This window comes from Procambarus clarkii, unplaced genomic scaffold, assembly GCF_040958095.1.
Source record: "Procambarus clarkii isolate CNS0578487 unplaced genomic scaffold, FALCON_Pclarkii_2.0 HiC_scaffold_116, whole genome shotgun sequence".
Taxonomy (NCBI): domain Eukaryota; kingdom Metazoa; phylum Arthropoda; class Malacostraca; order Decapoda; family Cambaridae; genus Procambarus; species Procambarus clarkii.
This window is the reverse complement of record NW_027189149.1, coordinates 1,418,663-1,434,908: the sequence shown is the minus strand read 5'-3', so window position 1 is coordinate 1,434,908 and position 16,246 is coordinate 1,418,663. Positions and strand designations below refer to the sequence as shown.

Sequence of the window (16,246 nt, the reverse complement as noted above, 5' to 3'; positions counted from 1 at the left end):
CGACCCCGGTGGTGCTGGTGGAGTCACGGGGTAGCCTCACATCTCCTTCCACACCCTGCGCGTCGACCTTCCCCTGAGCCAGCCGCACAGGACTGGCCCCAGGGCAAGGGAGTATGGTCCTCCTCGAGGCCGCCTCGCCAAGGGCGACCCCGGTGGTGCTGGTGGAGTCACGGGGTAGCCTCACATCTCCTTCCACACCCTGCGCGTCGACCTTACCCTGAGCCAGCCGCACAGGACTGGCCCCAGGGCAAGGGAGTATGGTCCTCCTCGAGGCCGCCTCGCCAAGGGCGACCCCGGTGGTGCTGGTGGAGTCACGGGGTATCCTCACATCTCCTTCCACACCCTGCGCGTCGACCTTACCCTGAGCCAGCCGCACAGGACTGGCCCCAGGGCAAGGGAGTATGGTCCTCCTCGAGGCCGCCTCGCCAAGGGCGACCCCGGTGGTGCTGGTGGAGTCACGGGGTAGCCTCACATCTCCTTCCACACCCTGCGCGTCGACCTTACCCTGAGCCAGCCGCACAGGACTGGCTCCAGGGCAAGGGAGTATGGTCCTCCTCGAGGCCGCCTCGCCAAGGGCGACCCCGGTGGTGCTGGTGGAGTCACGGGGCATCCTCACATCTCCTTCCACACCCTGCGCGTCGACCTTACCCTGAGCCAGCCGCACAGGACTGGCCCCAGGGCAAGGGAGTATGGTCCTCCTCGAGGCCGCCTCGCCAAGGGCGACCCCGGTGTTGTTCGTGGAGTGGGCCAGCCTCACAGCGCTGACCCCCGCTTTTCTGCCTCGGGCGTCGACCCCACCCCGAGCCAGCCTCCCAAGACTGACCCCAGAGTGGGGGAGTATGGTCCTCCTTGAGGCCGCCTCGCCAAGGGCGACCTCATGGCCGGCGGTCGTCGTCATCCATGCAGTAGACTCATCAAGGTCGATTACCAGGCAGTCGTCATCACTGGAGTCGTCATCTTCTTGCAGGGTTTGGTCCTCCACCCCCCCTGGGACCATCAGCCTTGAAGGCCGTCGCGGATCCATCACATGTGATGGATGCGCGAGGCCGTGACTGGGCTAGAGACAGACATCGACTATGTTGCCCCATTAACTCCGAAAAACGGGCGTGCGGACGACAACATAGTCAGTGTTTTAGCATAGGCTATGTTCGTCCTCCAGCACCTGGCTCAAGGCACAGATGTGGAGGAAGACAGAGTCTATGGTCTCTCCTTCAGGCGACTGGCCCCGGACAGGCCAGCCCCTGAAGGTCGACGGCAATCACGGGGGACTTGCCGTTTTGCCAGCCACTATGTAAAGTTTGAGAAGCTTGCTCCCCCCTTTACCAGTGATCGGGTCTGGGCTAACTCCCAAAGCCGCCACTAGATGGCTGGACGGTCGGTGTTTGGTGAAAGCGCGCTCGCTGATTGGGCCGGTCCTTTAACTCCTTCTTACCCGGAGGGGAAGGTCGTGCGGACACCGACACAATCTATGCAAGCATAAATTGTGTTTCCCTCCGAGCTCCTTGAGCCTTATACAAGGCAGAAGCTCAGAGAGAAACGCAATTTATTGCGTTTTCCACCGAAAGACTGGCCCCGGACAAGCCAGTCGGTGGAGGTGGACAGCAAGCCGTGAGGCTTGCTGTCTCACCGGTGTAGGCGGATGGGCGACGCGGCGACCCAACTCCCTCTCCCCTGGTAGTTTTAAGACTACCAGGATCGCTGAAGTGTAGATTCTACTATTCCTTTAACTCCTTGCGGGCGTGCGGACAATAGTACAGTACTACACTTTGATCTTAGCCAAAAGGCCGAGAAGCGATAGGATGCATGGTTGCTCTGCAACACCAGGCAACAATTGCGGCTAGAAACCACGTAGCGAGTTTCAATTGCAAAAGGGCATGTGATTATCGTTGAGTACTATTCGAATTCAAGCATACATATAAACGCCATGCAGTAAAGGCTTTAACCATTTCTTACCTGATCAATGAATTTATATATATATGCAAATTCATGATATTACATGGTTTCATTCATGAGTAGTGAATATGTAACTGGCGGCAAAGTGGTAAACAGACTCGCGTGGCGTTTCACGAATTCGCTCCTGGCCAGGGAGTATAGCGCTTAACTCTAATACATAAACCTCCATTTGTCATGTGTCTTAAGGTAGCTACAGCTTTTGAAAAGTATAATAACGAATTAAAAGTGCAAGGGGCCTGTTACGCCAACGCTCGTCAAAAAATATAAATAGGAGACGTTCTCTCTCTGATACCATAACAGAAAACGAACAGCACTATTACGCGCCAACTATTCCATTTTTGTATATATATCACGACTTTTTCACATCTAACACTTTGCTTGATACATCGTTTTCACAAACCGGAGACGAGGCGAAGCGAGGCAGGGCTGGGTGGCGAGAGGCGAGAGGCTAGAGGCTAGAGGCGAGAGGCGAGAGGCGAGAGGCGAGAGGCGAGAGGCGAGAGGCGAGAGGCGAGAGACGAGAGACGAGAGACGAGAGACGAGAGACGAGAGACGAGAGACGAGAGACGAGAGACGAGAGACGAGAGACGAGAGACGAGAGACGAGAGACGAGAGACTAGAGACTAGAGACTAGAGACTAGAGACTAGAGACGAGAGACGAGAGACGAGAGACGAGAGACGAGAGACGTGATGCCATGCCATGCCATTCAATGCCTTGTGATTCAATACCATGCAGTTCAATGCGATGCGATGCGATGCGATGCAATGACATGCGATTCGATGCCATGCGAGGCGAGGCGATGCATCATCTAACATAACGCGATTCCCTGGAAAACGACTCTGTTGTTGAATGAACAACAAAGTTAAGATATAAGAAGATGTAAGTAATTCGAGAAGTCTGAGTACTGTAGGTACTATAGCAAATTCATTGCTTAATATATGTGAATGTGTAAGGAATCCATCCATCGCTTTTACCGAGTATACAAATACTCGGTCATTGTTGGTGTTTAGGGAGGTAAATGAAGTATTGCAAAGCTAATTACGAAACTAGCTTTCACAATGACATTTGGTGGTTGGTCGCTTTGCAAATTATAGTAGATTCTATATCAATTTTATTCGTTATTTTACGTGAATGAATGTGTGCCTGCATACATTGCCTAAATAAAGAATGTAAATATACGTCGGTGGTGTTTAGAGGGGTGAATGAAGCATTTGAAATCTAAATAGGAAACTAGCATTCAAATGGAGAGGGGTGAGAGTGCAGGTGCGCTTGAACTTGGGTGGGTTCTGGGTTTCATTGACGTATATATTACAGGTGAATGTGTGCATCGAATGCTCGATTGAAGTATATAAATACACATTGTTAGTGTGTATTGAGGTAAATGATGGATTGTAAAGCTAATCAAGACACTGGAATTCACTTTGAGGCTAGTGGCTGGCCGGCTGGCAAGCGTGGAAGTGGCAAACGATCGTTGAGTTGCCGTGTAAAACCACACCAAAGCAACACCTCCCTCCATCTCAAGTCGAATTTCGTCTTTATTACGCATTGGTACATTCCAGCAATGGTAAATTCAATAGATAAACGTCTAATCTTGATGTATGTATGAATATAATTTCGCCGTCAGAGCCGACTAAGGAATTCCGAGTGATATACACACACACTCCTCCCTCCCTCCCTCCCTCCCTCCCTCCCTCACTCACAAGGGAGAGTGAGTAATTCTGTAAAAAAAAGAAGAGCATGCCAACAATGGGTAACTATTATAGTTAGGTTCTCGATCATAGTAAACCCGTTGATTTAGAGTTTATTTGCACAATGACTACGTCATATTAGATGCCATTTAAATACCAAATCCAGTTCTCCACTAAATGCAGACACAAGTCTAACACTATTCAACCCATCTCTACCAGCCTTTTCATAACAAACCACTAAGCTATCTAAACCAGTTTCCACACTTATATAAATAGAGAAAAACTTCACCCTATATAACCTATCTCAGAAAACAAACAAAATCAATTAATATTGCACTAACTGGCAACCCCCCCCCCCATTCATAAAATCAACTTCTTTCCTTCCACACCAACCATCGTATTTCTTTGCTCGCACATAATCTTTAATCTAAAGTTATTAAATGATATTACTCACCTCACTCTCCTTCTTTCTCCTTCCTTCCTTCCTTCCTTCCTTCCTTCCTTCCTTCCTTCCTTCCTTCCTTCCTTCCTTCCTTCCTTCCTTCCTTCCTTCCTTCCCTCTAACTCGTTGCAGTTGTTCAGCTTCGACCCATCAAACCCGGACTCGACTGACTCACTTCTGCTGCTCGTTCCAAGGCTTTTTCCTCATACGATGTTGGCTGGTGTGAAGTAATTACTGCAATTCAAATTAACACGATTCATTAATGTACATAACCAATTAACATAATCGTCTCCTACTTGATTTTGACTAGTTGATAGGGTTGTTTTTGGTCTCCCCGAAGGGAGTGGACCGATCCCAGAGGTACTGCAATACCGGGCCGATCCGCGGCAAAGGTGGAGCAAGCTCCTAGCACTTCGCCATGTTGCAAAAATCAGTTTAATATCGAGGATCCCACATGGGGATCGTATCAGATATTAAGCTGATAAGAACAGATTTAATTTTTTATTGACGAATGTTTTACATATTGCTTACAATAGCCTTGTGTCTTCACAAGGGTGCATGGTTACATAGTTACATTGGTGTACATATAATATACATTTTCATACATATGTTGTTAAGGGATCTTTATTTACATTGTGCCGTCTGCCATTAAAAAACTCAAAACAGATGTAATATACAAATTGATATTCTGAAATGAGAAAAAGGTACAGACATGTAATCTAGTATTGTCGAGCGCCTGTGATGTGCTCTATGTACATCATCCGTGACCACCGGATGGTGTCGCTCACGCATAGCCTCCTGAACAGCCTCTGATATCTTCTAGAGGCCAGTCTGTTCATTGGTTTGTCGTTCTTAGGGTCGTATGACCCGAGTGATCCTACAATGAAGGCATATACAGTGACCTGCCTGTAGGTCCGTCTCATTGTCGCTGCTAGTTCTGCATACTTTTCTTCTTTGCCTAGTCTAGCTTCTGCAAAGGCGTCTGGTCCGTTTTCGAAGGGGCAAGTGACGTCAATCAGCATCACCTCTCCGTTCTTTTCAAGAACAATGTCTGGTCTTAGTACATTGTTTGTTCCTGGGACTTGCCGGTTAGTGGATATGATCTTCCAGTGTCTTCCTTCTGAGGCCTTCAGGATACGATCGACCAACGCGTTGTGTCGCTGGATCATCGCATTTGACAGCCTCAGGCAATGGTTGATGACGTGGGGTAGCGTCTCGTTCTGGTGGCGACATCTCCTACACCGTTGGTCTCCGTTGGTGTTGAACCGGCGGGCTCCATTTAGGGGTAGAAGATTCAGTCGTGCCCTGTGAATGAAACGCCAGTCAGCAAAGGTTGTAAAAGCCCCGTCCCTAATAAATGCAGACGAAGCCCTCTCCCTCCCAACTTGTTCCATTACTTTCCCCTGGTCTGGTTTACTTCTCAGGTCGTCGTCGCGAAGGCTTCTGTGATGGTTTCTGATGTTCCTTGCGACCAACCTTCTTTCTTTGTGAGTCATAGTTCTTTCCCCACAACAGACTTCCAATGCATCTCCGTCTGTAGACCACTTGGTGTTCAACCTTCCTGACGAGTTGCGGGCTCTTGACCAGAGCGTCTCATGTCCAGAGGGTCTTTGTTCCAAGTCGTCTTTTGAGAGATACTGGCATACATTTTCCAGAGTTGCTTCTTGGCGAATTCTTCGCGACGTTACTCTCTTGCAGTCGTCCCTGGCAATATTCCTCGTTTCTAGATCCGGCGTGGTGAGAAGTTTGAATGCGGAGTCTATGACGAATATGTCGGAGTCTTCTGCGGCGAGGGGTATGCCGCACGAGCCTGCTGCACTCTTTCCATACAGGTAGCCATTGGTTGCCCGCTGTGGCAGGTATAGAGTTTCTTTTATTAATGGTCTTAAACGGTCATCAAGTTCCTGCCAGTCTCCCTTTCTCAGTTGCCAAGTTCTCATGGCGAACACCGTTGTTGGGAAGACGAAGGACTTCAGGGCATCGATCCTCTGCCAGGGAGCCAATTTACTTGACATTATGGCTACGCCTAGTTGCTTGAACTCATCGATTGCGTTTGCGTTCGGGAGGAGGTGGAAACCTACCGGTCTACCTAGGAATTTGGTTTCCTCCCCATCTCGTCTGCTGCAAATCTGCGATTCCCCTATTGTAAATATGGAGTTTCGCATTCCCCTTGGTTGTCGTCCAGACATGTGCATTGACGAGCATTTCCTTGGGTTGAGTTTTAGATGCAACTCTTCACAGGCTGCAGAGGTGATGTTGATGAGGTTCTGTAGGCCTTCCGCTGTCCTGGAGAGCAGGGTTATGTCATCTGCGTAGGCAAGGCAGGGATGCTTGAGACCTGGGTCTTCTTGTAGTCCGGTGTTGATGATGGACCTCACTATAGGTTCAATGGCGATGTTGAATAATAAGCCACTGATGGGGCATCCTTGTCTGACCCCGCAATCAGCTGGGATATCATTTGTTTCACCACTCGCCGTTTGAATCTTGGTGGAATTTCCTCTTGTAATGCCCTGGATCACCGTGACAAAGTCTGCTCCCACGCCCATCCGTGTGAGGGAGGCGTCGATGAGTTCTAATGGCACGGAACCAAAGGCGTTTGTGAGGTCAAGTGACGCAATGCAAATCTCTTTGTTGCTGTCTCGTGCCTCGTCAAGGTAGTGCTGGATGATGTAATTGTGCTCAAGGACCCCGTCTGATGCCATAAATCCTTTTTGCGCAGAGCACAGGGCCTGATTTTGCTCAATCCATCTCCTCAGTCTTGCGGCCAGAACTCCTGTGTATAACTTGTAGATTGTCCTACACAGAGCAATGGGCCGCCAATTATTGATGTCGTGTGGGTCACCATCCTTGGGAATGAGGATGGTTCTTGACGTTTTCCAGTCCTGGGGGATCTTTTTCTGTTGCAGGCAGATGTTGAATATCGCCGCTATCACCTTACAGTCAGGGTCAGCCTGTTTCCAGTGTCTGTAGGTGATTCTGTCATTCCCAGGGGCGCTGTTTTCAGCTCTCATCAGCCTAACCCCCACTTCCCCTTCTCTAATTGGGTCCAGATTAATTTCAGCGCGATCTTCCTGTGCTTCCGGTATGGACTGGAGTGTGGCTGGGTCTTCTATTGGTGGTTGAGCGGCTAGGACCTCTGAGAAATGCCTCTCTATGGTCTCACAGGGGATCTCACAGCGGCGACTTTCTCCTGATGTGATCAGCCTCACTGCCCTTCGTCTGTTCCTTCTGTAAAGGCGTTGGATCGCCTTGCAGTTGTTGACATCGATGGCCGGGGGGGCTGGTCTACTCTCGTCTACCCGGATGTTGCAGTGGGCTTGGACCGCTTCTGTAATTTCGTTCAGGAGGCTCGAGAACTCGCCCCAGTCCGGGGAGCGTAGCAGTGCCAGTAGGGGAGCGTAGAAGGGTTCAAGTGCCCAGTCTTGGGTCGCCTCATCTGGTTGCAGTTCTTGTTGGTCGGCCTCGTCTGGTTCTTGATCTAGCCGTACCGCTTCATCACCGTTGTCAAGTATTTGAGACACATCACCCACGTGGTCTTCATTGTCGTCCTCGCCGCTCGCCTCTGGGGAGGCCCGGTCTTCGTCCTCACGCCCTGTGGGGTCAGGGTGGATAGGAGAGGGGTGTTGGGGGAAAGGAACCTGTATCACAATGGGTGATAGAGGGGGGGGTGGTCGGTGAGGCTGTGGGTGCTGGAGAGGGGGTAGGATTGGTGGGGGTGAGGGGGTGGGGGATGGTACTGGGGATAAAGGAATAGGTGATGCGGGTGGTGGTGGTGTGGGTTCAAGGATGGGGTTGGTGGGTGGGGGGGGTAGGGTGTCAGGGCGGTGAGGTGCTGGGTCAGGTGCTTGGGTGCGGGGTGGCTCCCTTCCTTCTGGGTCCTGTTGGTTGTCGTTCCGTCGTTCCGGGCCTGTTCGTCTCACGTGGTACAGTTCATGACTCATTTTCCCTATGACTGAATTGCATGAAAAGTCGCAATTCGGTCTGTTACATGGGAACGCTAACTGGACGCTGTCATCTTGTCTTGCTGCCATAATACCTTGAAGCCGAGCACATGAGTGGGTGGACGGTCTTTGTCCCAACGTTTTTCTGCACCCTGCACACTTGTATCTTGTTCGCCCGATCTTAATGTTGTGGCCACCACTCAGGTGTCTCACTAGGGAAACTCTTTGACACGTCCATGATTTCCCTGAGTGGACGTGAGGGCAGGCGGTCTCGGTGCACTTGAAGTGTCTTGGAAGTGGGAACCAAATGATGAGGGTTGTTCCCTGTCTTTGTGGCTGTTGGTCCGCACTTGGGGTGTCTGGGGCTGCCCTGTTCGCGTTGTTCTCTTCTCCAGGGGCAGGGGACCCACGGTTGGGGGGTCTTTGTGTGTTATTCTGATCGTTTATTCCTCCAGGGGTTCCGTTCCTCACGTGGTTCAGGAGCCCGTTGATCTCCTGGCTCATTGTTAGGGCATCCTGGCTGTCATTGCTGCTGTCGGATTCATTCTGTACCCTCCTGAATGTATAGCGCCTGTTCCGGGGTCTTTGGGAGACAGGGCTATCCCAGAAGTCCCGTTCGTCGCTGACGCCGACCCCTAAAACCGTCACCTGGCCTGTGGCTGTCTGGGAGTCGTCGCTGGGGTCGGCCCTAGTGGTGGAAATCTTGGTGGAGCCAGGGCCGGCCCTCAGGGGTGTCTTGCCGGCCCTCAGGGGTGTCTTGCCGGCCCTCAGGGGTGTATTGCCGGCCCTCAGGGGTGAATTTCCGGCCCCAACACCACCGGGTTTTCGTGTGTAGTGTGTTCCTGGGCGAACGTCGCTGGCGCCGACCCCTGGTCCAGTTTCCACAACTATGGCTGTCTGGGAGTCGTCGCTGGGGTTGGCCCCAGTGGTGTATGTCCTGGCACTGCCAGGGCCTGCCCTCAGGGGTGTATTGCCTGCTCCAGCCCTTAAATGTTTGTTGGTGGAGTCAGCCCTAGGGCTAGTGTCGCTGGAGCCGACCCCGGGGCTTGCGTCGCTGGTGCCGACCCCCCGATCCGCGGGCGTCGAGCCGGACCTCAGGTGTGAAGCGCCCGCCAATCTGGGCTTATTGGTCTGGTCGCTTAAGCCGATTCCGCCAGCTGATCTGATTAAGTCGCCTAGGCCGACCCTCGATGTAAAACTGTAGAACGGCGTCCTAGATGGGGTCGTCCTTGGAGCCAACATATCCGGGTCGTCCTCGGGGCTGTCATCGCTGATGGTGATCATCTCATCAGGGACTACTTTCACATTCCTGGTCCCCGGGTTTGTCCTGCCGAAGGTGGTCCCAGTAGAGGTCCTCCTCGAGGCCGCCTCGCCAAGGGCGACCCCGGTGGTACTGGTGGAGTCACGGGGTATCCTCACATCTCCTTCCACACCCTGCGCGTCGACCTTACCCTGAGCCAGCCGCACAGGACTGGCCCCAGGGCAAGGGAGTATGGTCCTCCTCGAGGCCGCCTCGCCAAGGGCGACCCCGGTGGTGCTGGTGGAGTCACGGGGTAGCCTCACATCTCCTTCCACACCCTGCGCGTCGACCTTACCCTGAGCCAGCCGCACAGGACTGGCCCCAGGGCAAGGGAGTACGGTCCTCCTCGAGGCCGCCTCGCCAAGGGCGACCCCGGTGGTGCTGGTGGAGTCACGGGGTATCCTCACATCTCCTTCCACACCCTGCGCGTCGACCTTACCCTGAGCCAGCCGCACAGGACTGGCCCCAGGGCAAGGGAGTATGGTCCTCCTCGAGGCCGCCTCGCCAAGGGCGACCCCGGTGGTGCTGGTGGAGTCACGGGGTAGCCTCACATCTCCTTCCACACCCTGCGTGTCGACCTTACCCTGAGCCAGCCGCACAGGACTGGCCCCAGGGCAAGGGAGTATGGTCCTCCTCGAGGCCGCCTCGCCAAGGGCGACCCCGGTGGTGCTGGTGGAGTCACGGGGTATCCTCACATCTCCTTCCACACCCTGCGCGTCGACCTTACCCTGAGCCAGCCGCACAGGACTGGCCCCAGGGCAAGGGAGTATGGTCCTCCTCGAGGCCGCCTCGCCAAGGGCGACCCCGGTGGTGCTGGTGGAGTCACGGGGTATCCTCACATCTCCTTCCACACCCTGCGCGTCGACCTTGCCCTGAGCCAGCCGCACAGGACTGGCCCCAGGGCAAGGGAGTATGGTCCTCCTCGAGGCCGCCTCGCCAAGGGCGACCCCGGTGGTGCTGGTGGAGTCACGGGGTAGCCTCACATCTCCTTCCACACCCTGCGCGTCGACCTTACCCTGAGCCAGCCGCACAGGACTGGCCCCAGGGCAAGGGAGTATGGTCCTCCTCGAGGCCGCCTCGCCAAGGGCGACCCCGGTGGTGCTGGTGGAGTCACGGGGTAGCCTCACATCTCCTTCCACACCCTGCGCGTCGACCTTACCCTGAGCCAGCCGCACAGGACTGGCCCCAGGGCAAGGGAGTATGGTCCTCCTCGAGGCCGCCTCGCCAAGGGCGACCCCGGTGGTGCTGGTGGAGTCACGGGGTATCCTCACATCTCCTTCCACACCCTGCGCGTCGACCTTACCCTGAGCCAGCCGCACAGGACTGGCCCCAGGGCAAGGGAGTATGGTCCTCCTCGAGGCCGCCTCGCCAAGGGCGACCCCGGTGGTGCTGGTGGAGTCACGGGGTAGCCTCACATCTCCTTCCACACCCTGCGCGTCGACCTTACCCTGAGCCAGCCGCACAGGACTGGCCCCAGGGCAAGGGAGTATGGTCCTCCTCGAGGCCGCCTCGCCAAGGGCGACCCCGGTGGTGCTGGTGGAGTCACGGGGTATCCTCACATCTCCTTCCACACCCTGCGCGTCGACCTTACCCTGAGCCAGCCGCACAGGACTGGCCCCAGGGCAAGGGAGTATGGTCCTCCTCGAGGCCGCCTCGCCAAGGGCGACCCCGGTGTTGTTCGTGGAGTGGGCCAGCCTCACAGCGCTGACCCCCGTTTTTCTGCCTCGGGCGTCGACCCCACCCTGAGCCAGCCTCCCAAGACTGACCCTAGAGTGGGGGAGTATGGTCCTCCTTGAGGCCGCCTCGCCAAGGGCGACCTCATGGCCGGCGGTCGTCGTCATCCATGCAGTAGACTCATCAAGGTCGATTACCAGGCAGTCGTCATCACTGGAGTCGTCTTCTTCTTGCAGGGTTTGGTCCTCCACCCCCCCTGGGACCGTCAGCCTTGAAGGCCGTCGTGGATCCATCACATGTGATGGACGCGCGAGGCCGTGACTGGGCTAGAGACAGACATTGACTATGTTGCCCCATTAACTCCGAAAAACGGGCGTGCGGACGGCAACACAGTCAGTGTTTAGCATAGGCTATGTTCGTCCTCCAGCACCTGGCTCAAGGCACAGATGTGGAGGAAGACAGAGTCTATGGTCTCTCCTTCAGGCGACTGGCCCCGGACAGGCCAGCCCCTGAAGGTCGACGGCAATCACAGGGGACTTGCCGTTTTGCCAGCCACTATGTAAGGTTTAAGAAGCTTGCTCCCCCCTTTACCAGTGATCGGGTCTGGGCTAACTCCCAAAGCCGCCACTAGATGGCTGGACGGTCGGTGTTTGGTGGAAGCGCGCTCGCTGATTGGGCCGGTCCTTTAACTCCTTCTTGCCCGGAGGGGAAGGTCGTGCGGACACCGACACAAACTATGCAAGCATAAATTGTGTTTCCCTCCGAGCTCCTTGAGCCTTATACAAGGCAGAAGCTCAGAGAGAAACGCAATTTATTGCGTTTCCCACCGAAAGACTGGCCCCGGACAAGCCAGTCGGTGGAGGTGGACAGCAAGCCGCGAGGCTTGCTGTCTCACCGGTGGAGGCGGATGGGCGACGCGGCGACCCAACTCCCTGGTAGTTTTAAGACTACCAGGATCGCTGAAGTGTAGATTTTACTATTCCTTTAACTCCTTGCGGGCGTGCGGACAATAGTACAGTACTACACTTTGATCTTAGCCAAAAGGCCGAGAAGCGATAGGATGCATGGTTGCTCTGCAACACCAGGCAACAATTGCGGCTAGAAACCACGTAGCGAGTTTCAATTGCAAAAGGGCATGTGATTATCGTTGAGTACTATTCGAATTCAAGCATACATATAAACGCCATGCAGTAAAGGCTTTAACCATTTCTTACCTGATCAATGAATTTATATATATATGCAAATTCATGATATTACATGGTTTCATTCATGAGTAGTGAATATGTAACTGGCGGCAAAGTGGTAAACAGACTCGCGTGGCGTTTCACGAATTCGCTCCTGGCCAGGGAGTATAGCGCTTAACTCTAATACATAAACCTCCATTTGTCATGTGTCTTAAGGTAGCTACAGCTTTTGAAAAGTACAATAACGAATTAAAAGTGCAAGGGGCCTGTTACGCCAACGCTCGTCAAAAAATATAAATAGGAGACGTTCTCTCTCTGATACCATAACAGAAAACGAACAGCACTATTACGCGCCAACTATTCCATTTTTGTATATATATCACGACTTTTTCACATCTAACACTTTGCTTGATACATCGTTTTCACAAACCGGAGACGAGGCGAAGCGAGGCAGGGCTGGGTGGCGAGAGGCTAGAGGCGAGAGGCGAGAGGCGAGAGGCGAGAGGCGAGAGACGAGAGACGAGAGACGAGAGACGAGAGACGAGAGACGAGAGACGAGAGACGAGAGACGAGAGACGAGAGACGAGAGACGAGAGACGAGAGACTAGAGACTAGAGACTAGAGACTAGAGACGAGAGACGAGAGACGAGAGACGAGAGACGTGACGTGATGCCATGCCATGCCATGCCATGCCATGCCATGCCATGCCATGCCATGCCATGCCATGCCATTCAATGCCTTGTGATTCAATACCATGCAGTTCAATGCGATGCGATGCAATGACATGCGATTCGATGCCATGCGAGGCGAGGCGAGGCGATGCATCATCTAACATAACGGGATTCCCTGGAAAACGACTCTGTTGTTGAATGAACAACAAAGTTAAGATATAAGAAGATGTAAGTAATTCGAGAAGTCTGAGTACTGTAGGTACTATAGCAAATTCATTGCTTAATATATGTGAATGTGTAAGGAATCCATCCATCGCTTTTACCGAGTATACAAATACTCGGTCATTGTTGGTGTTTAGGGAGGTAAATGAAGTATTGCAAAGCTAATTACGAAACTAGCTTTCACAATGACATTTGGTGGTTGGTCGCTTTGCAAATTATAGTAGATTCTATATCAATTTTATTCGTTATTTTACGTGAATGAATGTGTGCCTGCATACATTGCCTAAATAAAGAATGTAAATATACGTCGGTGGTGTTTAGAGGGGTGAATGAAGCATTTGAAATCTAAATAGGAAACTAGCATTCAAATGGAGAGGGGTGAGAGTGCAGGTGCGCTTGAACTTGGGTGGGTTCTGGGTTTCATTGACGTATATATTACAGGTGAATGTGTGCATCGAATGCTCGATTGAAGTATATAAATACACATTGTTAGTGTGTATTGAGGTAAATGATGGATTGTAAAGCTAATCAAGACACTGGAATTCACTTTGAGGCTAGTGGCTGGCCGGCTGGCAGGCAAGCGTGGAAGTGGCAAACGATCGTTGAGTTGCCGTGTAAAACCACACCAAAGCAACACCTCCCTCCATCTCAAGTCGAATTTCGTCTTTATTACGCATTGGTACATTCCAGCAATGGTAAATTAAATAGATAAACGTCTAATCTTGATGTATGTATGAATATAATTTCGCCGTCAGAGCCGACTAAGGAATTCCGAGTGATATACACACACACTCCTCCCTCCCTCCCTCCCTCACAAGGGAGAGTGAGTAATTCTGTAAAAAAAAGAAGAGCATGCCAACAATGGGTAACTATTATAGTTAGGTTCTCGATCATAGTAAACCCGTTGATTTAGAGTTTATTTGCACAATGACTACGTCATATTAGATGCCATTTAAATACCAAATCCAGTTCTCCACTAAATGCAGACACAAGTCTAACACTATTCAACCCATCTCTACCAGCCTTTTCATAACAAACCACTAAGCTATCTAAACCAGTTTCCACACTTATATAAATAGAGAAAAACTTCACCCTATATAACCTATCTCAGAAAACAAACAAAATCAATTAATATTGCACTAACTGGCAACCCACCCCCCCCCCCATTCATAAAATCAACTTCTTTCCTTCCACACCAACCATCGTATTTCTTTGCTCGCACATAATCTTTAATCTAAAGTTATTAAATGATATTACTCACCTCACTCTCCTTCTTTCTCCTTCTTTCTCCTTCCTTCCTTCCTTCCTTCCTTCCTTCCTTCCTTCCTTCCTTCCTTCCCTCTAACTCGTTGCAGTTGTTCAGCTTCGACCCATCAAACCCGGACTCGACTGACTCACTTCTGCTGCTCGTTCCAAGGCTTTTTCCTCATACGATGTTGGCTGGTGTGAAGTAATTACTGCAATTCAAATTAACACGATTCATTAATGTACATAACCAATTAACATAATCGTCTCCTACTTGATTTTGACTAGTTGATAGGGTTGTTTTTGGTCTCCCCGAAGGGAGTGGACCGATCCCAGAGGTACTGCAATACCGGGCCGATCCGCGGCAAAGGTGGAGCAAGCTCCTAGCACTTCGCCATGTTGCAAAAATCAGTTTAATATCGAGGATCCCACATGGGGATCGTATCAGATATTAAGCTGATAAGAACAGATTTTATTTTCAAAAAATGGTACAGAGTGTCTTTTTACAATGCTTTCATGTAGCCTAGCTTAACATTTTACAGCAAAAGCTAAGGTTTACAAAGGAGCTTTTAGACAATTTACATAGTGTGAATTATTTTTGAGCCTAACATTTATACAATACAAAATTTTACATACAAGCTAATATACATATTATACATATCATTCATACTGTCGTGCTCCAGTGATGTGCTCGATGTACCGCATCCTCGACCATCTGATGGCGTCGCTCACACACAGCTTCCTGAAGGTCGCGAGGTACTTCTTCGAAGCCAATCTCTTCATCAGACGCTCGTTGTGGGGGTCGTACGATCCTAGGGGTCCCACGATGAAGGCGTGGACGGTCACTCTGTTGTACCGCGGCAGGGCCCTCATCTCGGCGGCGAGGTCGGCGTACTTCATCTCCTTTTCGGTCCGTGCTTCCGTGAAGGCGGCTTCAGTGTTCTCGAAGGGGCAGGTGACATCTATGATCAGCAGTTCGTTGTTCTTCTCAATGACGAGGTCGGGCTTCAGAACACTGTCTGCTCTTGGAACTCGCTGGTTTTCTGCTGTCACTTTCCAGTGGCGTCCCAAGGCGGCTGTCTTGATCCTGTCCACCAAGGCGTTGTGGCGTCTTCTGTAGGCGTCCGAGTATGTCATGCAGTGACACATGACATGTGGCAAAGTTTCATTTTGCCAGGCGCATCGTCGGCAGTTCTTGTTGGTGTTTGGTCGTCGGGTGGCTCCATTCAGGGGAAGCAAGTTCAACCTTGCTCGGTGGATGAAGCGCCAGTCAGCAAACGTTGTGTACTCTCCCTCTCTCATGAAGTGAGAGGAAGCTTTTTCTTGTGAGACTACACACATCGCTTTTCCTTGGTCTCGCAGTGTGTGTAGGCGGGCGTCGCGAAGTTGTCTGTGATGGTTTCTGATGGTTCTGGCTACAATTCTTCTTGCAGCAGCCTTCAAGGTCTTGTCACCACAGGTTATGGAGACGTTCTCTCCATCAGCTGTCCATGTCGTTTCCATTCTTCCAGAGGCATCTCTTGCCCGAGACCAGATGGTTTGGATAGTGCTGGATCTTCCAGGTAGTTCGGCCTTGGAGAGGTAGGAGCAGACATGTTCAGGAGTTACTTCTTCTTCTTCTTCTTGTCTTCTTTTTGCCACTACGAGGCGGCAGTCTTCTCGTGCGATATCCCTTGTATCAACATCTGGCGAGTTTAGGAGTTTAAATGCAGTGTCAATTAGGAATAGGTCTGAGTCTTCTGCTGCTAAAGGGATCCCACAGGATCCCGCTCGCGTGCTGCCATACAGGTATCCGTTGGCTGCCCGGCTTGGTAGGTAGAGGGTCTTCTTGATGTGGGGTTTCAGTGCTTCGTCCAGTTTGGTCCAGGCGGTCTTCTTAAACTGCCAAGTCCTCATGGCAAAGACTGTTGAGGAGAAAACAAATG

The 16,246-nt window shown here is 51.8% G+C and overlaps 1 protein-coding gene and 2 pseudogenes across 1 annotated transcript; all 3 read right to left on the bottom strand.

Annotated features, from left to right (window-relative positions):
• Positions 1–4,422: 4,422 nt before the first annotated feature.
• On the bottom strand, positions 4,423–4,602 carry LOC138360740 (U2 spliceosomal RNA; annotated as a pseudogene).
• A 201-nt stretch (positions 4,603–4,803) lies between these two features.
• Positions 4,804–9,309, bottom strand: LOC138360631 (uncharacterized). Its single transcript, XM_069320322.1, has one exon. It carries the CDS (start codon positions 9,307–9,309, stop codon positions 4,804–4,806), a length of 4,506 nt encoding a protein of 1,501 aa, XP_069176423.1.
• A 5,328-nt stretch (positions 9,310–14,637) lies between these two features.
• Positions 14,638–14,813, bottom strand: LOC138360732 (U2 spliceosomal RNA; annotated as a pseudogene).
• Between the last annotated feature and the right edge of the window lie 1,433 nt (positions 14,814–16,246).